Source organism: Convolutriloba macropyga, chromosome 8 (genome assembly GCF_964194025.1).
Source record: "Convolutriloba macropyga chromosome 8, txConMacr16.3, whole genome shotgun sequence".
NCBI lineage: Eukaryota > Metazoa > Xenacoelomorpha > Acoela > Convolutidae > Convolutriloba > Convolutriloba macropyga.
Window position 1 is genome coordinate 3,414,830 of NC_134475.1, and position 24,463 is coordinate 3,439,292.

Below are 24,463 nucleotides of genomic sequence, written 5' to 3' on the forward strand. Positions count from 1 at the left end.
ATTTTTTTTCATAGTAACGTGCTATATAACAACATATAATTTGTAAGTGTGTGTGTGTGTGCGTGGGGGGGGGGGGGGGTCATACAAAATACTGGAGGGGGCCGAATAGATCAGAGGACAATTTATGCACCTTTTATAGTCACAATTCTTGGAAATGGAAAGTTGGCACAAATGTCGATGTGGGATTCCAAAAGACTATATCCTGATGATATTATTTTTCTAAATTGTGTCTGTTTCAGGAACTCGAGTGATGATCAAAGTGGTGAGATCTCTGCAAGACACGAATGGCGGAGGCACTTTCAAGTTCAAAGGACTGTGCGGTGACTTCAACGGTGATCAAACTGACGACCTCCCGACTGGTGACGAACCTGGACAGGAAATGATCAAGAAGTACAGTCTAGGTGCCGACTGTGTTCACGCCGAGTACAACTACCATGCTTTTACTTGCACAGTAAGTTTTGCTTTTTTTTACCTCAAACTACAAATGTCTAAAAAAGCTTTTAAGCATAACCCGAATGAAATTAGTTTTTTATGATTTTGCAATTGCAGCTTATATTCGAAGTTTTTTTCTGCATAAAGTAACCGTCACTCCTCACCTGCAAAATGATTATATTGCAAGAATTAAGGAAATAAATTGTTTCGTGTGGACAATTGTGGTTTATTTTCTATAGATTCTGTCGCAAAAAGTTAAACTTGATGTGAAATACTGTATAAGAAATAAACCGCATATTGTCCATGTGCCAATTTAGATTGTCTTCTACTTGACAAAAAATCAATCGAGTTTGAATGCTGATAAAACAGAGTTCTTTTGTCAACAAAGAATGAATTAGAACCAAGAGTTACTTTTAGCGGCAATATCTTCTAAAATTTTCAGAGATCTGTCGTTATTTAGGTATAGAACTTGACCAAAAAACTAGGATTTGAAGTACATATAAATGTAGTTTTCGAGAAATGACGGCTGTTATTCGCTCACTATATCTGGTAGGAGGTCATATACCCTTGGATATAAGGCTGAATCTTTCCAAATCTTTAGTCTTCCCTGATCTGTAATTCATTGAAGTTTTCTTGCAATCGTTTTCGGCAAAGAATATACAGCGTATAAACCGACACATTAACGGGGGCAAAAAAGCGTCTCACACGCGTCGTAAGTATAATCATTGCCGTTATATTCTTCTCAAGTCCCTTGTCCTGGCAGAAGAATTAATTCTTTCGAAGTTTAGTCTGATGCAGACTTGAGTCAGTGGGATACATCAAATTTTTTAAAAAATGTACAAACCGTTTATAATTTTAGCAGAACAAACGTACAAAACAGCTGATAGTCTGAACGCCAAGGTCTACTAAACAGAGTAAACAAATTTTTGCTTTTGAATAGCAAACAAAAGTGGAATAAGTTACCCTTCAATGTAAGAGAGAAGAAAAATTACTTTCAAAAGAAGTTAAACAGAGTTGTTGCAATGTCAGCATGAAAATATACCAATAGACAGAGATTTAGGATCACTCGGTTCTTATGTTTATATACAGGGACGAACACTTTAATGAGTAACATCAATCAATACCCAGAAGATCATTAATAGAATTGTGTATAATTTTTATTATTTCAATAAATTTGATTATTCTGAAGACATGCAAACTTTAACCCCTCGGTTATACAATTATTTTACATGTTTGAACAAAATACAAGTTCTTGTGTTGTAATCAGTATGCAAATGTGATGCTACGTGCAAACGTAATGTCAAGTAGAAGAAGAACTTGACGCTGAAGAACTTACCAAAGTTCAATTTTAAAACATTCAGCTATTAGCAATTTAATGTTTATTAAATAGTCTAAAAATGTTCAAACGTTCATTTGCGTTGCAACTTTTTAGGACTTATAAAGATAAATTATGACATTTCAGCTAATGATTTGTTTTTTATCACCCAAGTTAACAGTCTATTGATGTAGCTAGGTAGATTTTTAAGTTACAAGGTACCATTTCGGATCCAAAACAGGCCATGTTCACAAAAGTTTGCACTTCCTTAGACTGGCACACAACCAGCATGATTTTTCCAGGAGAACCCTACAAGAAGTCTGTGGGCGCAGACAATGTGTGCAGGTTTTATGGAAAATGGAATGTTCGGAGAGTGCAAGAACCGAATGGACAGCGACATGTGGTCTAGCCTGAAACAGGGCTGTATTGAAGAGAGCTGCGGCTGTGACAGGGGAGGGGACTGTGAATGTCTCTGCAAACAGATGGAGGAGTTTGTAATGCAGTGCCAGTTGCTCACAAAGACCATCTACAAATGGAGGGATATGGAAACTTGCCGTAAATAACTTTACATTTCACTACCCGCTTACCCCCCCCCCCCCCCACCGCCCCCCATGCACATACACACATAGCTATGCTAACACTCTTCCAGTTGTTTCCGGTATTCTATCAGCTGTTTTTAAGTGCAATTTTTTTAATACCCTTTTTCCTTTGATCGGTTTTAACATCTGAATATTTGACTTTTCGTCCTCAAAAAGGGGCAAAAACAGGTAGTGCTTTGAGGGCAGTAAGTTCTCTTAGAGCCTTGTAGCTCACTAGTGTATAAGAAGGGACACGTTGAAGCTTTTGAAGAGACATAATTTCGTATTGTGAAAGGCGGTTCTTCTGTTTTTCACATTTCTTGCAACTGTTGTTTTTTTACTATGTTTGGCAAATGATTTTTATGTTTGAGTGTGATTTTAATTCTCTCCGATTTCTCCTGAAAAAAAAAAGATAGCTCAACAATTGTCGCGAATTGCTGAGACTAAATGAACAAACTCAATCCGTTATGTGGAGTTTCAATTGCTCTACCGTTATTAGTTTATCATTTTTTCCGAAGTCCACATTTTTTCAGAAGTTTGTTTTGTTTGTATGAGATATAGTACAGTTGGAGTAATATTTTGAAAATAATTATTCGAAATCAACAAAGATTAACGCTCGGAAAACTTCACCCATAGCTTTGTTGTGCCAATAGGTCTTTCAGTTCTTTTAGTTTTTTATATTTTTTATTAGACGTCGTATCTGCATCAGATTTCATTCTTTTCACCGCAAATTTTTTCTCGACAAATAACCTAGAGAATCTCTTGAGATGCTTAGATTAAAAATGTTTTGTTTACTTATTTTCTTTCGTCTTTTCCGTTTGAAGCCTAAAAAATTGAACTCAATTCAGTAGTTCAAGATTATGTGATTCTTATCTGACCTTTGTTTATTTCAATTTCTTTCAATATCTTTGGAGCGTTTGGGATTTTCTGGATTCACGAATTGAAATAAGTAGCCTCTCAAGTTTCTTAGTTTGTCAGTTTTTATTGGTGATGAATATATGGTTTTTCCATGTTTCGTGAATTTTTTGTTCCGACCTCACTTGTGGGGGGGGGGGGAACTATATACTCAAATGGGTTTTTTTGTTCAGACAATTTTGGCCGATCGATATATTCATCGTAGTGAAATGTTAGTGGTATCATTAAAAAGGTCGTCCAGCGTAGAATTAGAAATTAAAAAGATTTTTTTGAATTTCTTTTTTCTCCTGGGAGCTATCGAGGTTTTAAAATTTTGTGTGAACACGTGATATTTGGCATGATTTTGTTCACTTTTAGAGGGATTTTCGCTAAAATTAAGATTTTTTTAAAAAAAGTTGTGCAAAATTACATTTCACGCCGCAAAATGAATCAATTTTGTGTTGCTAATAGAGGACAGAAGATAAAAAGAATAGTTCTCGTCTCATAGGGAAGTTTATTATAAAAAAAAAAACGAATTCTAATTGAGAGCTCCTTTTTTAGAAAACGTTTCAAATTTTTTCTTGTTTAGTAGGTCACCTAGAGACTAGACACTTTTCATATCCAGGTTCCGTTAATGGCAAACCTCATTTACAGTCAAGTGAAGCCCAATGAACAAAAAATTCGTTTTCAAGGAATCGCTCATGTTTTTTTAGATTGGAGAGTTTTCTTAACTTTAATCGAAATTTGATTTTTTTAGGTTTTACAAAATTGGTGTCTGATGGCCAAGACTTATTAGCTATAAGTACAATAGGTTTCGAAATGAGCATTAAGTGAACCTGTCTACTGCTTTAAATAGACAGCTAACGGCTATTAAGACTTTGAAAACGAATTTTCGGAATTTTTTTTAACATTAACGAATCGTAAACTTATTTTCGTGAACTGTAGGTAAGTCTCAATAATTACAGGAACCCTTTCCCTCTTACTGCAACAAAAATCAATCTGGTTAGCAGTTTTATCTTTCAACGATTGGTCATCTGACTTCAAAGCCACAATATCTCAAAAAAGATTTCAAAATTTTTGGATATTTTTTATTGCTTCCTTTTGAAATATTATTACTTTATCGTTATATTGATAGCTCCCATTGGCTTAATGAACACGTTCAATGGATCTTGAAACAAGTTTTCAGAGAAAAACGTATGGTTTAAATGGCTTCGACATTTTCTTCTGGCACTTTTTAACTGAATTTTTGGTTTTTGTCTCTATTTATTGTTTTCTTAGTCAAAAAACTTATTGTGATGTCCTATTGAATAACTATGCTTGACAACAATTTTTGACATCCCTGTTTTTTCCATCGAGGCATAATTGAGCTGATTTATTGACTTCCGTTGAAAGCTATTGATTTTAATGTCTGTCAGGACTTTAAAAATATTTCGAAAATTTTCTTGAACATCAACCAATCGTAAACTTATTTTCGTGAACTGTAGTTCAGTCTCAGTAATTACAAGATCATTTTCTTTTTTACTTCAACCAAAACTCATCTTTTAACTTTTGGTTTTATGACTTCGATACTCGAGTTTTTATAATTTTTTTATAAATTTTTTGGATATTTTTTTTTCGTAATTTTGTTTCCTTTTGAAATCTTATCACATTATCCTGTTAATGATAGTTCCAATTGGCATAAAGAAGAGGTTCAATGGATCATATATATTGTTTTCAGAGAAAAGCTTATGGTTTAATTTAGGCTTTACTTTTCTACTGAATTTTTGGATTTTGCCTGTATTTGTTGTTGTTTTTTGTCAGCGTTTTGATGTAATGTCTTATTGATGACTTATGAATGACAAACATCCTTTTCATCCCATCGAGGCATAATTTAGCGTTTTTAATTGCTTCTGGTGAAATATATTGATTTTAATGGCGTTGATACTACGGGTTTTCTCAAACAATTCGTGGTTTTAATGTATTTGTTCAAATTTAGTGTCAGATTTTTGAAGTCACATTGTTAAAAAGAAAAATTTCGTGGATATTAAAAAATTAATTGAAAATAGAAAAGTTTCTACTGAATGGCTTTCGTATTTCAATAGCTTTTAGCTCGACACTTTTTTGAATTTGCTGTTTTGCGTGTTTTTTTCTTTATGTAGCCGTAAAATGCTGACCGGCATCATAAGCTTGTAATTAGTTATTGAATGAATGATGGTACTCGAAGCAGTCAGTTTATAGCGAATTGTCATAATTTTTTTGATATTATACATCCTCAATGATTTTTCAATTTTTTTAGTTTTTGTTGTTCTTTTCGTCATCTTGTAACTTTTCATCATTGAGAGATCCCATCCAATTCCTTGTATTTCAAAAATTAATATATCTACTGATATTATGTCGTAACTGATGTTTTGTTTGTTGGATAATATGCTATTCATAAAAATTTTTTGTGTGGTATATTTGTGTCATATTTTTTCTCTTCTTTTAGCACGTTCGGGTAGTAACAAATTCCAATGATATTCAAATGTGGCTCAAATGAACTTATTTATTTTTTTCAATAAAAAATTTTACTGAATGAGTATTAAAAAAATTGAAATATAAATAAATATGATTCAGATATTAGCTAATGATTTTAATGGCTTAATAATTTAAGTTTTCGCAAATTGTTTGTAATTTTTTGAGTTTTTCTGTATCTTTAGCCCGTTTCCATAGTTTCCTGAGTCGAACCAAAGACAGGGCCCATTGGTTTAATCATGACTTTTTCCTACGTTTATCGCGATTTATTTTTTTGTAAGCTAATTATTTTTAAGCTCTTTGAAATTATTTGGTTGAAAAAAGGTTGATTGATTTTTGAATTTCGCCTCCTATTTCTTCTCCTTGTCGACTTATTACCTAGTCTCATTAAGAAAAATCTCCACCTGCTGTATAGTTAGGAGCAAGTAAATTTGTGTAGTTAGGGTTCTATCTGATTGCATTTTGACGTTGTTACTAGATGCTTTTAAATTTAGATATTGGGTTTCATCCGTGAAACTTTTGTCTTTTGCGTGTTTTTTTTCTTTATGTAGCCGTAAAATGCTGACCGGCATCATAAGCTTGTAATTAGTTATTGAATGAATGATGGTACCCGAAGCAGTCAGTTTATAGCGAATCGTCATAATTTTTTTGATATTATACATCCTCAATGATTTTTCAATTTTTTTAATTTTTGTTGTTCTTTTCGTCATCTTGTAACTTTTCATCATTGAGAGATCCCATCCAATTCCTTGTATTTCAAAAGTTAATATATCTACTGATATTATGTTGTAACTGATGTTTTGTTTGTTGGACAATATGCTATTCATAAAAATTTTTTGTGTGGTATATTTGTGTCATATTTTTTCTCTTCTTTTAGCACGTTCGGGTAGTAACAAATTCCAATGATATTCAAATGTGGCTCAAATGAACTTATTTATTTTTTCAATAAAATATTTAACTGAATGAGTATTAAAAAAATTGAAATATAAATACATATGATTCAGATATTAGCTAATGATTTTAATGGCTTAATAATTTAAGTTTTCGGAAATTGTTTGTAATTTTTTGAGTTTTTCTGTATCTTTAGCCCGTTTCCATAGTTTCCTGAGTCGAACCAAAGACAGGGCCCATTGGTTTAATCATGACTTTTTCCTACGTTTATCGAGATTTATTTTTTTGTAAGCTAATTATTTTTAAGCTCTTTGAAATTATTTGGTTGAAAAAAGGTTGATTGATTTTTGAATTTCGCCTCCTATTTCTTCTCCTTGTCGACTTATTACCTAGTCTCATTAAGAAAAATCTCCACCTGCTGTATAGTTAGGAACAAGTAAATTTGTGTGGTTAGGGTTCTATCTGATTGCATTTTGACGTTGTTACTAGATGCTTTTAAATTTAGATATTGGGTTTCATCCGTGAAACTTTTGTCTTTTGCTGTTTTTCGTTCTTGTAGTCTTTTTAGTGGCAGTTCTCTTGAGCGCTGTAATTTTAAATGGCATTATGTTTTTCAATTGGTGGTCACTCTTATTGGTTCAGATTGTTACAATTCAAAGAAATTGAATTGTATTGGGAAGCTTTTTTTTAAGGATCTGTTCACACATTTTCATGATTTTTGAAGTCAAATTGGAGTAGTGATTTTTGTCACGCCAAAACAGGAAGTGGAGTGAAAAAGCGAGTGGTTTTACGGCGTGCATTTTTTCACTCTACTTTTAAAGTAGAGTGAGAAAACGGTGTTTGAACAAAAATTGGCTTTCTCGCTAGTGGTTTTTTGTTCACATGCGGCAATTTCACTTGGATTTTTACTGTTTTTTTTATTTTTTGCATCGGATTTTTTTTCTAAATGGTTTTCCACAATCCATTCATAGTTCATTCTATGCCTAGGTTTTTGTTTGAACCAAATTTTCCTTTCTCGTTAGTGGTTTTTTGTTCACATGCGGAATTTTGACATTGATTTTTGGTTTTTTTTTAATTTTTTGATCTGATTTTTTTTGGAAATGGTTTTCCCAATTCACTCATGGTCCATCTAGGTCTAGTTTTTTTTAGTCAATGAAATTTCTTTGAATAGTACGTCAAGAGTTGTCCTGCTATGTTTTTTAAATTTACCTCGCTCAGTAAAAATGACTTTCCTGAATCTCAAATTGACTTTAATAACTTGAATTTAAGATTTTAAAGTCATATGAGGATGCCTCAATATGATTGAAATTTATCTGTCTCCAGTTTCTGAAAACGAAACCTAATAGATCATTTTTTGGGGGTTACTTTTCATTGGTAAAATGAAACTGCAGGTCTACTAAGCTATTTTGGCTATTTTATGGCAGTCTGCCAGCTATGCTCATTACTAAAAGAGAAAAATCTTATCGAGTTGCTTGCCATAAACTCGATGACCATGACGTGAGCCATCATAATTTTTGTACCAGATCTTTTATCGCAACCTAGATCACAAAGTGCTGATAATTAAATTAAGAACTAATCACGTGATCACACGAAGTAAACACGGTTATAGCATTGGTGACTTTTCAGCCCTGATGTGCGATGACCCAGACAGCAGGGAGTACAAAGCTTGTGGTCCAGTGCACAAACCCACCTGTCAGCACCCTAATCCTCCCTTCGACAACTCTACCGATGGGTGCATTGAAGGATGTTTCTGCAGAGCAGGATACATTTTCGATGAAGGTATCCTATATATGGTGACCGGACAATAGATCGAAAGGACAACAGATCGAAAACAGAAAAGTTGGGACAATAAATCGAAAATCAATCTCTATTCAAGTTGGTTAAAATTGAGCATTATCTGCGAGCTGCAATATACTTACCACTTTATGGCCATGCCTCGCGTGCCATAGCCATGCCTTAGCGGCCCGTGGGACTTGATATGAATCTATCACAACCGAACAAAATAGCACAACAGAACTTGTTATATTCTGTATAATAAATGAGCGCTCAAATCTGATTGGCCGAAACGCAGCTTAAACAATTTAATTTTCGATCTATTGTCCCAATTTTCGCTTTCGATCTATTGTCCTAGCACCCCTATATATTTATGACATACAGTGAATTAAATCAACTTCCTTGGTCCCGACACGCACTAAAAATTGAGGAAAAATACCCGAAAAATATTTAGTTTACGGTGCATTACCTGAAGTTTGCTTAAATATACCTTTGTTTACGTGGAAATTACTTAAGTCAGACAACCCTTAAGTCAGAGTTTTTACTTTGATTTTTTAAAAAAATTTAGCCCGCACAACAACAGTTTTTACTTTGACTAATCTAAATTTATTTAAAATTATCTTAACTTTACTTAGTGTGCAAAAAAATTTAGCAGCAGTTTTCCTGACTTTAATTTTTACATTACCCCCCCCCCCCCCCCCCAGACTCACGCTCCGCGCTGTTTCAACATGGTCATTTCTTCTCAATTTTCCCTCCTTTAATCCTTTTCATGAGCTTGAAAGCGGCAAAAATTTGGGTGCGATAGTCACTCATTACATGGTTTATTTCAATCATAATAACCCTAATGATATCTCTGTGATTAATATTTTTTCTCAAAATAAAGCGAGCAGGTGACCTGTTAAATTTCTCGAACCAGGATTCCGGAAAGACAACAAGCCGAGCTCAATTCTGTCCAGCAGTTTCCAAAATAACATTAACAACAACCTTATTGTTTGTTTTTAATGGAGTTATTGTTTGTTGATTTTAGCAATCAGAAGGTGTGTGCTTCAAAGTGAATGTTCATGCGAGGTGCCCTGGAATGATGCACAGAACCGATACATTGCCAGTGGAGAGGGGGTGTCTCACTTCTGCAACTACTGGTATCAAAAATTATCGCAACCTACAATTGATAATATTACAGTCGCTATATTATTATTATACTACTGCTTTTCAACCTATCGCAATATTAATGGATTGAATCGAGGCCGACGGCCACAGAGTGAAAACATTTAAAACGAGTGTCAAAAGCAATTTTGATAACTCGCCTTCTAGTCCAGTCGGTGACTTATAAGTCGAAGAAGTGAAAAGAGCCGATTGAAAGAGAGCCAAAAATTTATTGAAATCATTAGTCGATAAGTTAAGATCAATTTTGCAGCCAGTTAAATTGCCCTGTGAAATGAGACTACCAAATTCTTGACCAATAATAACCGATTATTTGAAAAATGAAATTTTAATACTTTCTAGTATAATAAACTGAAAGCGAATTAGCTAATAATTATCTTGAAATTATCGCGGGCCATGGCCATGCCTCAGCGGCTTATGGGACTTGATAAAAAACTATCACAACCAAACATGAGACCAATCAACCCAATGATTTTTTCTTAGTAATCAACTAACACTTTAGGGTAATTAAAGGCAACTTTTTGCTTTCGGCTCTTTTCAAAATCAAGTCAGTTTTTGGCACTTTCTAACGTCGACTCTTTATAACGTCGGCTCTCTTGCACGTAACCAGTGTAGTCACCTGTTTCCTATCTTCTCGAGGAGGCTTTAAAGGTGCTGTTGCTAAGTAATATAGTATGTGGGGACTGAGTTATTGGCGCAATTTCCTTTCTAATAAAGGCTCTCAATTGCGGTTTTTGCTAAGTTCTATTCCGAGCACCGGTCCGGTAAAAACGCTCTTTTTCTGCTACAAGTTTTTTTTTCGAGTAATCAAGAAACCAACTGAACGGGAGTGAGTAGAATCTACTTAATAAAATTTCAAAATATTAAATGCATGCTGTATAAATTTACAAGTCTTCTTAAACCAATCAAAATTTAACATCGTCAAAACAGTCATCAACTAAGCTGAATTTGCAAACATTTGTTGTTTTTGTATCCCTACAATAATATTATCCAATACTTTTAAATGTCCAATAATATTAGGATGCTAATTTATCATGTTAACTACTATGATAATGGTTACAAACATTATCGTGATTAGTTATTGCTATCTCATGATTCAAAACTTGATACAACTTGCAAAGTCATGCAAGATATTCAATCTATTGACGAAACGTGCCATGTCTTATCAATAGCTTGATCACTTGGAACTTTTTTAAACCTTTTGTCATGATCTTGTTACTTTTTATGAAAATATATCGATTTTTGGAATCGCATGCAAAAATCGTCCAAGCCCGCACATATTTTGATGTTTTAATAGCAAGTACTTCAACAAGATGTTTCAATTTGATTAGAAAAATATATTAAACATGAATTAATCTTCATTGTCATTTAATTATATAACAAACGACTTTTGCAATAATCCTTAAAGCTAAATTATTGGGTCTGAGATTTCACAAATCGTCGTTGTGGAATTTCTAAGTTGTCGTTTGTTCTCTTAGTGAAATATAACCCTACTCCACAATGCCGAACAAGAACGACCATAATTTTTTTAGGAAATTTATGTTATGCTCTGTTCTGATTGTAACAAAACTTCTGAAAACTTCGGAAATCTTCCGTGTTGTCTGTATCTTTCAGTTTCATACGTCGGAAAGGTTTGGTTTTATAACGTAAGAAAGCTTTAATATTTTCGTTTTTTAAAAAAACGTAAATGGTCGGTTTTTCCGTACGCGAATTTGATATATTTGTTTGTTACCTTAGTCGAAACTGGGTGGTTATCTTCCGAAGTCTGGCAGAAAAATGGTTATCTTGCAAGATTCTGACAGAAAAATGTTTTTCTTGCAAGATTCTGATAAAAGGGAAAGAGTTCTTTCGTTGAGCTGCATTTCAGTTGGTTAATATAATGTTATTTACGAATTAATTTGAGGTTAATTTTCAGCCAATGTTACGGTGGCGCTCTGAGATGCACAAACATGACCGACTGCGAAATCAAGTGTGACGTAGGCGAGTTCCAATGTGTGAACGGAAAGAGCATGTGTATGGACGAGACAGCGAGATGTAACGGGACCTGTGACGATATGGAGTACTGTTGCGATGAGAATGATTGTGGAGTTACAGTTTGCGATGGATTCTTGTGTGACAACAATTCCACTTGTATTCCAACCGACCAGCGATGCAATCAACGTGTTCAGTGCACTGACATGAGTGATGAATTGGGCTGCAGTAAGTTTCAAGTCTTCTCTTTCGAACAACCTAAGATTTTCCCATATTAAAAAACTACGTTACCTAAAAAAAGTTTTCTGTAAAAGTTACCATGTTCATTATGAAAAAAAGAACAACCATTAAAGTTTGAGTTGCTAGCGAAAGTACCTAAATATTATTTGGAACATGTTGCATTCTCTTCTCAGAAATTACGTTAAATTACACTATAATAACAAAAAGCTACTACAACAAAACTCGCGCTTTTTAAGTGTTGGATTGCTCAAAACGTTTTATTTGTTCTAAAGCGTGAAAAAAACGTCAAATTATGAAGTTTTAGACGTGTTTTCTTTATCGTTTTCTCTTAAACAGAAAGGATGGGCAATCCGCTGTTCTTTTGCTGTTCGCCAGGCTGTAGTTTTTCCAAATGTACGAATTCCATGGACGAAGAACAAAAACAACGCTGCTTAAAATTAAGGTAACAAAAAGGTTCCAAAAAGTAACAGGTTCAAAGAGTATCCTGCGAGCTCTTCCTGCGAGCTGTAGTTTTTCCAAATGTACGAATTCCATGGACGAAGAACAAAAACAACGCTGCTTAAAATTAAGGTAACAAAAAGGTTCCAAAAAGTAACAGGTTCAAAGAGTATCCTGCGAGCTCTTCCTGCGAGCTGTAGTTTTTCCAAATGTACGAATTCCATGGACGAAGAACAAAAACAACGCTGCTTAAAATTAAGGTAACAAAAAGGTTCCAAAAAGTAACAGGTTCAAAGAGTATCCTGCGAGCTCTTCCTGCGAGCTGTAGTTTTTCCAAATGTACGAATTCCATGGACGAAGAACAAAAACAACGCTGCTTAAAATTAAGGTAACAAAAAGGTTCCAAAAAGTAACAGGTTCAAAGAGTATCCTGCGAGCTCTTCCTGCGAGCTGTAGTTTTTCCAAATGTACGAATTCCATGGACGAAGAACAAAAACAACGCTGCTTAAAATTAAGGTAACAAAAAGGTTCCAAAAAGTAACAGGTTCAAAGAGTATCCTGCGAGCTCTTCCTGCGAGCTGTAGTTTTTCCAAATTTACGAATTCCATGGACGAAGAACAAAAACAACGCTGCTTAAAATTAAGGTAACAAAAAGGTTCCAAAAAGTAACAGGTTCAAAGAGTATCCTGCGAGCTCTTCCTGCGAGCTGTAGTTTTTCCAAATGTACGAATTCCATGGACGAAGAACAAAAACAACGCTGCTTAAAAATAAGGTAACAAAAAGGTTCCAAAAAGTAACAGGTTCAAAGAGTATCCTGCGAGCTCTTCCTGCGAGCTGTAGTTTTTCCAAATGTACGAATTCCATGGACGAAGAAGAAAAACAACGCTGCTTAAAATTAAGGTAACAAAAAGGTTCCAAAAAGTAACAGGTTCAAGGAGTATCCTGCGAGCTCTTCGAAGACATGAGAAAAGCTTTTTGACAAAAAGCACATCTAATTCGAGAACTCAATTACATTTCGTGGTACGATACACTCAGATGGGTGGAAACTTTTTGTTAGATGTTCAAGCAAGCTAATGGTTTGAGGTAAAATTGAAATTTTGAAAAAAATACAAAGACGAAAACAGTTCAATTACGAAAACAGATACGAAAACATATATTTCAATTATGAGAAAGATCATTCTTTTGAGAAATCTGGAAGACAAAGTCTCAGAAAATTGACTCCGATATCGGTATAAACTTAAATGAAATCTATGGACAAAATCTACTAGATGTTGAAGAGGCAAAAAAACGTAATTAATCTTTACTAGAAAACTTATTTGAGCTCAAAGTTTTGTATAAATTGATGGTTAAGGCATTTTTTAACCAAAAAAGCTCCTTTGGTGTACGTACCTTTTTTGTACCATAGAGTATCAAGCTCTGCAAAATTTTGGTAGTGAAATATGTCAATGGAAAAGATGTTTTCAGTTAATAGTATTATCATATTTGATAGTTTAATCACTCTATTTTTTATAACAATTGAGAAACTTTTGAAAAATAAAATCTTTTTTTAATATTGGTTAATGGGTTTTAAAGGGACTGAAGAATGTGTCGGGAGTAAATTAAATTTCGCGCTTTAATTTGCTAGAAACAATAGAAACAGAACATCTCTACCAAATTGTAACAAAAATGTTGTTTCTGAAGCATACTTTTCGAATGATTATTTAAGCTAAATGGTTGCGGTCAAACATTTAGTTTCTTATGGTTTTTAGATCTTGAGCATTGACAAAGGGACCAAAAATCAACGTTTTTTAAGTAGATTTTAGAAATTTAAAACAGCCAATTGGTTGGTTTTTTGATGAGAGCGAATGGGCACAACATTTGAAACGATAATGTTACTAATGTATCTGTAAATGATGATTTAATGGTAACAAAAAATTTAATACAAATTATACACTTTGTTCTGCGCAAACGCAGACATATAAAGCTGATTATCTTTGTTGAGATTGCTGTTTTTGAAGGTGCATATAAACATTTTGACAGAATTATAACTATCTGAACTTTCTGAAGGTTTTGGGGGACTTAAATTGTTTTAGCATCAGTGATCACCACTAAAGGTCGTTATTTTGAATACAAAAAGTATAACAAAAATTATGCATTTTTTTGTCAACTTGCCTTTTTCATATTTTCTTGTAAAAATAGTTTACTATCCCTTTTGACTGTAAAATTGAGGTCAATACTGTATTGACGAATAGTTTTTTTACAGGAAATGACAAAACTAGCCGAATTTGAGCAAAATGGCTCTAGAAGTGATCAAAATTTTCGCAAAACTCCAAACCCAGATAATGCCTCTGTAAAAAAAGAACTCCTATCAAATTGTTCTAAACTCGACTGATAATTCTATCGAGCGACGCCACAAATGTCTCTTAAGTGCAAGATGTTGAATATAACCATAATCTTTTAATCAGGAAAGCTCAACAACGCAATTTTGGTGGGTTTTTTAGTAGTAACTAGTGCGCAAATAAAGCGACGAAACCCATAGTATCCCCCAATAACCCCCCCCCCCCCTCTAGTTACCGTAAAGACAACACGACCGGGGGGCACTGTATCGTGAAATAGTTAATCATTTTATTATGTCAATTTTGCTGTGCTTAGCCTGCACGTGTGGTAACTCCTCGATTGGCACCCCATTGCACCAATGCAAACCCTCAACAGAACCCATGTTCCACTGTTCATGCTACAATGATACTCAGAAGTGTGACAGAATCTGCGATTGTGACTATTGTGACGATGAGTAAGTATTGTCTTATCATTAAATTGGTGTCAGGACAATTTACCCAATTCCATTTTACCTAATGCCATTTTACCTAATGTCATTTTACCCAATGCCAACTTACCCAATTTACCCTATTGCTAAGTTTACCAGAACGACTGATAAGCCGACTATATAATTAATGGCCCGTGGGACTTGATATAAAACTATATCACAACCAAAATTGGGATTATGTTGTCCATATAAATATTTTAAATCATCCTTGTAATAGCGACTGCTAATTGGTAATCGGATAATTGAACGAAAAGATCAAAGAAAGAGCATTGGGTAAGTTGGTATTCGGTTGCGGAAAAAAACCTCCACGGAAAAAAAACCTATTTCATTTTAGATAGGAAATAAACCCACGGAAATAAAGCCCCACGGAAATAAAGCCCCACGGAAATAAAGCCCCACGGAATAAACCCCCACGGAATAAAGCCCCACGGAAATAAACCCCCACGGAATAAAGCCCCACGGAAATGAACCCCCACTTTACTATTAAAGAGCTGCTCATTTAGCGCGTTTGGCCATGCCTCGCTTCTTCATCTGTTCTTATCCTGCAAGTACTTCATTTATAAGATGCTAGTAGAGATTTTTGCAATTGTCATTAATATTAGTTTTTTGAACATGGATTGTTTTTTTTTCCGATCTATGAATTCTGCTTAAAAATTGGATAATTTTTCACCAGTTCTGGAACCACACTGTAATATTTAAAAAATACTAAACGTTCTTTTCGAAGAAACTTTACAAGTTGGCTTGAATCTCATCTTTGAAAGCAAATTGACAGTTTAAAAAACGATAAAGAAAGAAGCACGTGCATATGACGAAGCGATATCAGTCAATTAAACTGAAAAGATTCATTTAAACTGATTTCATCGGAATTAATCGATTTAATATCGTTTTTTCTTGTAGATTAGACTGCAAATACTGCCACAACGACACGTACAAGTGCAATGATACCGGATTCTGCTACCCAATGGACCGACACTGCAACGGAATTCCCGACTGCAATGATGGATCGGACGAAGAGGGGTGTGAGTCCTCGACTGCGCCAAGCTCATCAGGTCCTCAGTCATCAAGCAAGAAGCCATACGAGTGTCCAGCTACCGACATGACAGATATAACAGACAGCAGACAGTTCCCAGAAGTTGTCTGTTCGAAGAATAGATACATTGTTCAGGACTTCAAACCTGTAAGTAACTACGATTTAGTTTAAATATTTTTGTTTCGCTTTTCATCGCAAGAAGTTAATTTTAAACTACTGGTCAAGTCAGATTTTCTGATATGTACCTATTCCCCGGTGGAAGATAAATAAAAAGGAAAAAATTTTTAAAAGTTTTTTTTTCATAAAATGCGAAACATGCGCAAGTTATTCATATCTTTTTAAATCCCCTTGTTACAAAATGACCCTCTAAGTTGAAATAATCAAAAGTTTCAAAAATTAATTGACAGAGTTCAAGTTTCAAATTTAAAACGTTGATCAAAACATATGAAATAGAGATATTTGGGGAAAACATCGGTATTCAAATGAACATATCAATGCTCAACTTTATGTTTTGACACTGATTGAGCGTTAACTCTTTTTTCAAATTCATGGGACAGACTTTAGCTTCAAAATTGTATCGTAAGGGTCATAAGGTTGCAACGCTAGCGAGAATTCCAAACGTCAAAATTCAAATGTAAAACATACAGATACAACAAAAACGAGTCTCCATGCCTCGAAATTTTGAAATTTTTGCTTGCGTTGCAACTTTATGGGACCAACTACCTCAGCAGAGACCAGATAGTCATCTTGGAGGAATCTGTAAGATTCTTACAAGAGGATTCATCTTCTTGCAGAAATTTTTGGCAGATTCCTATAAGATAACTTTTTTTGCCAAATTCTTACAGAATAACATTTTGTTCTGCCAGATTCGTACAAAATAACCGTTTTTCTGCCAGAATCTTACAAAATAAACATTTTTGAAAAAATATTTCCCACTGCAAAACAGCTCGCGCAAACTTTCCCAGGGTCCTATTCAAAACGTCGCATATGTTTTGGGCAGCGAAAAAAAAGAAAACAAAAAAAGCATCAAAAACTATTAATCTAAAGCAACCGAAATGAGGTCCTATCGATCTTCTTTTGTTGACTTTCTCATAACTTTTTCAAACTTTTGGGTTTTTCTCGACTTCTTTCCTTTTTCTTGGTTGAATTTGAATGAATTGGAGCTGACGATAAGTTGAATCCGGTTTCTTGCTGCATCTAAACTAGATTTAATGAATAAACACAACAGATTTGAAAAAATTGGGCACTGTGTGACCAAAAAAAGGAAAAATTAAAGTACCACCAACAAAGCAACAGAAGCAAGAAAAAACCCGCGAAAACTGAGGGCATTGTGTGCGAAAAACAAAGAAGAAGCAATCAAAAATAATAAAGAAAAATTTGAAAGATAATGTTTTTTATCCCTGGCGTTGCGGTTATAACAGTGTTTTAAACTACAGTATCGCTTACGAATCGTTTATTTTTCCTGCTGCTCTCTTCTCAGCCCTCTTAATATAGCACCAGTGGCGACTTAAGAGTGGTAGAAAAGATGAAGTGGGATTGTAAAAAACTACGGAGGAAATACCCAGTGTGGTTGTATTTTAGTCATGTTGCGATTATGACAATTCACATATTTACGCCAATATGTAGTTAATTAGACTTATTTTTGCTCGCTTCTCTTCATATAGAAACATTGGCAAAAAAGTGGTGGAAAAAGTTGTCCATTCAAAAGCAGAATTTCGCCATTGTATCGTGTTTTCGCAGTATACATGCTAGGTTTTAACAAGTGGTTGTATCAGTAATCTATGCTACTGTTGTTATTACGACAGTTCAATAAAAATGTTTTCCTTGGTCGTTGTAAGAAACAGTAAGTTTTGCAATGAAAATGATTTCTTTAATTATTTATTTTTACACAATTTTGTTGAAGAAAATAATTCATCGGCGAATCATTTGCTTCAGCTACGAAAAAAAATATTTGATCAAAATTATTCAAAATTGCTGAAAATTTGAGTCCACTTTTCCCATTTTAGATTTTTGTAAATTAAGTTTTTGTTTAAAAAACAACGATGGTGACAACTCGTTTTTCCAACAGATTAGGCTAGATAACACCTTGTTCTATCAGATTCTTCCAGGTTATCTTTTTCTGGCAGATTCTTGCCAGATTAAATTTTTTTTAAAAAAAATTATTCACGTCAAAAAAATATGGCGCAAACTATCCCAGAGCCCTAATAAGCTTGGGAATTAAATTCAAAGTTGCGCACATGTTTTAGGCACCAATAATAAACCAAAAAAGCTTAGAAAATTATTAATCTAAAGCACCCGAAATGAGGTCCTTTTGATCTTTTGTTGATTTTCTCGTAACTTTTTCAACTTTTTTGGGTTTCTTTTGACTTCATTTTTACATGGTTGAATTTGGATGGATTGGAGCTGATGATAGGTTGACTCCGGCTCCATGCTGTATCCAAACAAGCAATTTTATATAATCTCAACAGATCGGAAAGAAATTGGGCACTGTGTAACTGAAAATGGAAAACTAAAGAACCAGAAAAAGTAAAAGAAGCAAGAATAAACCCGCGAAAACTGGGGGCGCGGTCTGCAAAAAAACAAAGAAGAAACAATCAAAGGTTGGTAATGAAAAATTGAAAGCTAATGTTTTTCATCCGTCGCGTTGCGATTTTAACTGAGTCTCAAATTACTGCAGATTGCATGCGAATCGATTTTTTTCTGCTGCGCCTTCATCGCCCCTCTTTATATAGCACCAGTGGCGTTTAAAAAGTGGTGGAAAAGATGAAGGGGGTTGTTGAACCACTACGGGGAAATTCCAACAGTGTGGTTATGCTTTGGTCTTGTTACGATTATGACAATTTACATATTTACGCCAATATGTGGTTAATTAGACTAATTTTTGCTCGCTACTCTTCATAAAGAAACATTGGCAAAAAAAAGTGGTGGAAAAAGTTGTCCATTCAAAAGCAGAATTTCGTCATTGTGTCGTGTTTTCGCAGTATACATGCGAGGTTTTAACAAGTGGTTGTATCAGTAATCTGTACAGCTGTTGTTATTACAACGACAGTTCAATAAAAGTTCTCCCTTGTTCTTTTTAAGAAAACACTAAGTTTTTCAATTAAATTGCTTTCTTTAATTTCTTGTCTCCACAAAAAATTAGTCAAGATAATTCGTCGCTGAATAGTTTGCTTAAGCTACAAAACATTATTAATCACAATTATGCATGAATGCTGAAAATTTGAGTCCACTTTTCCCATTATTAGACTTTTGTAAATCAACTTTTTGATTTAAAAACACCGATGCTGAGAATCGCTTTTTGGAAGATACAAACGTCCAAAGTTCCTATTAGCTGATTCGTTTTTATAAAAGATTAAGCCATAAAACAACTTGATCTGACAGATTCTTACAGAAATACATTTTCTGGCAGATTCTTGCTAGATGAACAGTTTTTGAAGAAATATTATTCACGGCAAAGAAATCTGGCGCAAACTGTCCCAGGGACCTAATGAGTTCAGGAATTCAAAGTGCTGCACATGTTTTGGTAACCAACAAATGAAAACCAAAATGCTTAAAAAATATTAATCTAAAGCACCCGAAATGAGGTCCTATTGCTCTTTTGTTGATTTTCTCTTAACTTTTTCCACTTCTTTTGATTTTTCTTGACTATCTTTTTTCTTGGTTGAATTTGGATGAAATGGAGCTGACAATAGGCTGACTGCGGTTCCGTGATGCATCCAAACTAGCAATTTTAAATAAACTCAACAGATTTGAGAAAAAAATGGGCACTGTGTATCTAAAAAAGGAAACACTAAAGAACCAGGAAAAAAAGTAAAAGAATCAAGAAAAAACCCACGGAAACTGAGGGCAAGGTCTGCAAAAATCAAAGAAAAAACAATCAAAGGTTGATAAAGAATTGAAAGATAATGTTTTTGGTCTGTCGCGTTGCGATTTTAACAGAGTCTCAAATTACGGCAGATTGCATACGAATCTATTATTTTTTCTACTGCGCCTTCCTGACACCCCATTATATAGCACCAGTGGTGAGTAAAGAGTGGTGGTAAAGATGAAGTGGGATTTTTAAACCACTACGGAGGAAAAACCAACAGTGATGTTATGTTTTATTCTTGTTGCGACTATAACAGTTAAAATATTTATGCCAATATGTGGTTATTTAGACTCTTTTTGCACGCTACTCTTCATATTAAAAGTTGGCAAAAATAGTGGAAAAAATTTTTGTTTGAAAAGCAGACTTACACTGCTGTCTCGATTTGTTGCAGTATACATGAGGCTCTAACAAGTGATTGTACCAGTGAGTTATGAAACTGTTGTTTTTACGACAGTTCAATAAAAATCTTTTCATCGTTGCTTATGAGAAAACACTAAGTTTTGCAATTAAAATTATTTCTTTAATTATCTATTTTCACAAAAATTGTTGTAGAAGATAATTCATAAGCGAATCATTTGCTTAAGCTACGAATAAATGTTTGACCAAATTTATTCAAAAAAATGCTAAAAATTTGAGTCCACTTTTCCCATTTGTAGATTTTTGTAAATTAACACTTTTTGTTTTAAAACAACAATGGTGAGAACTCGTTGTTCTAACAAATTAGGCCAGATGTCAGCTTCTTCTGACAGATTCTTACAGGTTATCTTTTTCTGGCAGATTCTTGCCTGATGAAATTTTTTTAAAAAAAAATTATTCACGGCATAAAAGTATGGTGCATACTATCACAGGGTCCTAATGAGCTTGGGAATTAAATTCCAAGCGGCGCACATATTTTGGGCGCCGACAAAAAATCAAAAAAGCTTAGAAAATTATTAATCTAAAGCACCCGAAATGACGTCCTATCGATCTTTTGTTGATTTTCTCATAACTTTTTCAACTTTTTTGAGTTTCTCTTGACTTCTCCTTTTTTTCATGGTTGAATTAGGATGGAATGGAGCTGATGATAGGTTGACTTTTGCTCCATGCTGCAACCAAACTAGCAATTTTGAATGAACTCAACAGATTGGAAAAAAATTGGTTACTGTGTAACTAAAAATTGAAAAACTGAAGAACCAGAAAAAAAGTAAAAGAAGCAAGAATAAACCCTCGAAAACTGAGGGCTCGAAAACCAAGAAGAAACAATCAAAGGTTAGTGAAGAAAAAGTGAAAGGTAATGTTTTTCATTCGTCGCGTTGCGATTTTAACGGAGTCTCAAATTACGCCAGATTGCATGCGAATCGACTCTTTTTCCTGCTGCGCCTTCCTCGCCCCTCTTTATATAGCACCAGTGGCGATTAAAGAGTGGTGGAAAATATGATTCGGGATTGTTCAACCACTCCGGGGGAAATGCCAACAGTGTGGTTATGCTTTAGTCTTGTTGCGATTATGACAATTTACATATTTACGCCAATATGTGGTTAATTAGACTAATTTTTGCTCGCTAGTCTGCATATAGAAACATTGGCAAAAAAGTGGTGGCAGAATTTTTCCCTTGTATTGTTTTTTCGCAGTATACATGCGAGGTTTTAACAAGTGGTTGTATCAGTGATCTATGCAACTGTTGTTATAACGACAGTTCAATAAAAATGTTTTCTTTGTTCCTTGTAAGAAAACACTAAGTTTTGCGATTAAAATGATTTCTTTAAATATTTATTTTCACAAAAAACTGTTGAAGAAAATAATTCATCGGCGAATCATTTGCTTAAGCTAATGAAAAACGGTTTGATCAAAGTTATTCAAAACTGCTGACAATTTGAGTCCACTTTTTAGACTTTTGTAAATTAACACTTTTTGTTTAAAAAACAACAATGCTGAGAACTCGTTTTTCTAACAGATTAAGCCAGATAACACCTTGTTCTGACAGATTCTTCCAGATTATCATTTTCTGGCAGATTCTTGCTAGATATACATTTTCTGACAGAATTTTTAACATAACCATCTTTCGGTCAGAATCTGTCAGATTCCTGAATAATAACCATCTGGTCCCGAATAGGGTATAAGTGTTGGTGATAAAGTTCTTCTGCAACCTAATTTTTGTGTTAATCAAGCTATTTGTCAAGATATTCGAAATTCCGGGGCTTAGTTAATGGCTTTAATGTCTTGACAATGTCTAACAAGAAAGATCAAAGTTTGATCTTTACTCGATAATTTTGTTAGATTTTTACTGACGAAAGTTCCCGAATCGCTTAGAAATCTCTGTAAAATCTTCTAATCTTTTTTTTGGAAAGTTCTGAGAATAAATTTGAATCAACCGTATAATTTGAATTTTGAAAATATATGATTTGATTCATATCGGCTGACATGTGAGTATTTAACCATTGAGTATAGTGGTTAATTTTTCAAGGTTGAATGAACAAAAAATTTTTATTTTACAAAGTTACTTATGTTAATATTTTATTTTTGTGTTTTAGGGTACGTTCCCAGACCAAATTACGGTGACAGTTACGGGCACTATGGGTGTCACGTCCATCACCGTTTACCTTCTCAAGGAACCCGAAGCACTGACTAAAGCTTTAGTGGACGATCCAGCTTCTGTCATTGATGTTTCTGGATACGAAATAATTGAGGTAATTTTTGTTACCCCGCATCTAACATTCAGTCAGCATCAGAAATGATTCAGAAATTTTGCAGAGTATCATTGACTTTCAGTACTGATTCAGAAGGTTTTCAGAATAGTTTTTGTATCGAAAGCTCTCTGAATCAGAGCAAAATTCAGAATGCATTGAATTAACTCTAAATCAGAATGAAAATCAGAAACTTTCCTCTACAGTCCGGACGCACACTTCAAAGCTTTCAATTGGTTTTTGAACCGTTTTTTTTTAAGTTTTTGGAGCAAAATGCCAACAAATTTAGCTTAGTAAAAAGAATCACAATTGATGTTGGTTCTTTGTAAAATTTCTGAACTTAGAAAACCGACTTCAGTATTTGTTCCTGCCACATCGATTTAAACAAAAACTCTACTAAGGTAATACTTTTGATGCAAGAGGTTTCGCGAACTGCATTTCCTGATAAGACTTGAGAATTGTCGCTCAGCGGACATGCAAGCTCTCAATAATGGTTAGTGTGGCTTTTTAAGAAGTGAGACAAGCCATTATTATTTCCTATATTTATGTTGTCTGCGACGTTTATTTTATGCGACTTTCAAAAATATCGGTAACCTGTCAACGGGGGGGGGAGAGAACTTTGTTAAAGTTGCGTGGCCAGCCTTTCTATTTTTAGACATTCTTGACTAAAAAACGTTTCCAATTTCTTTTAAATTTTCGAAAATTTTTTCCAAATATGTGCGCACTACTCGAGCACTAAGAGATTTTGTCCCGAGTTTAGGTTGATTCAAATTATAAGTGACCAATAATTTGTGTAGGACGGAACAGCGCCATTCATGCCTGTAGTACCCGCACTTGGAGAGGACAAGACAGCTGTTGTGACCCTGAAGGAGAGGTACCACTCACCTGAGTATGTCCAAGTCATCATCGAGTTCGATTCTTCATGTGTTAAAGGAACAGATGAAGAAATCACAACTGAAGTTGAAGGATGCTATCGTTAGTTTGATATATCCCCCCTCCGCCTTCTACTTTCATGGGGCACCCCCACTCGATTAATCGATTATCAAACAATTTTACGCGTGATAACGGCACCTGATAAATGGCTGTGATGTCAAACAAAAAAAGTTAGAATGAATACCGTTAAAAAAAGAGAAAATAAAAAAAGTTAAAATAAAAAAAAGTTAGAGTGAATACCGTGAAAGCTTTTGAGTGCTGTGTTTTTAAAAGTGTGTAGTTAGCAACTGATTTTTAACGTATCGAGTTAATAATTGATTCAACTAGGTCGAAAGCCGGGTTAAACAATTAATAACTAGTGTCGAAAAACACTAGGAGTCGAATTTTGTTTGGTCGAACGTAAGAACGATTACAAAAGGTGCCCAATAACTTAACTATCAAATAACTCAACCATTCAGCTACTCAACTCTAAATTAACATATTTTTTATTTTACAGCCAAATTAATAAATATAAAAGTCCTATAAAAGTGTAAATTAATGACTCAAAATTTTTAATTTGGGGGTCAGAGAATAGATCCCGTTGCTTTTTCCAAAACGCTCCTTTCGAAGTATTTTGTTAATGTGTTATAGAAAAAGTTTAATAGATCGCATTTTTCGGTCATTGCCCCTCGTGCGTCTTTTATTTGTTTACAGAAATTTCTGTATTACAGATAGTTTGAACTGCTGTCACAATTTTTTTGTCACATTTTAACTGCGCTTGTTATCTTTGGAAAACTCAGTCTCATCTCTTTTATCATCCATATCTTCTTTTCGAAAATAGGGTAGTACATCTGACAAACAGGCCTCTTCTGTCAAATGTCCATTTTTAGTTTAATTATCTTACACTAGAAATCCAAGAATCTAATTATGATTCATATGTAAAAAATTTTACTTATTCTGAGGTTTAAAAAATGGGAAAGTTTTAAAATTGCCACGGAAAAATC

At 34.2% G+C, this 24,463-nt stretch overlaps 1 protein-coding gene across 1 annotated transcript in view; it reads left to right on the forward strand.

Moving 5' to 3' along the window:
- Positions 1-24,463, forward strand: part of LOC142344324 (uncharacterized) — a 76,728-nt gene that overhangs the window by 1,259 nt on the left and 51,006 nt on the right. The window contains exons 2-10 of the mRNA XM_075395912.1: positions 240-451; positions 2,050-2,302; positions 8,227-8,379; positions 9,401-9,512; positions 11,450-11,733; positions 14,815-14,953; positions 15,884-16,163; positions 22,395-22,550; positions 23,345-23,522. Coding sequence (XP_075252027.1) covers positions 240-451; positions 2,050-2,302; positions 8,227-8,379; positions 9,401-9,512; positions 11,450-11,733; positions 14,815-14,953; positions 15,884-16,163; positions 22,395-22,550; positions 23,345-23,522 — 1,767 coding nt within the window. The remainder of the gene's footprint in view (positions 1-239; positions 452-2,049; positions 2,303-8,226; positions 8,380-9,400; positions 9,513-11,449; positions 11,734-14,814; positions 14,954-15,883; positions 16,164-22,394; positions 22,551-23,344; positions 23,523-24,463) is intronic.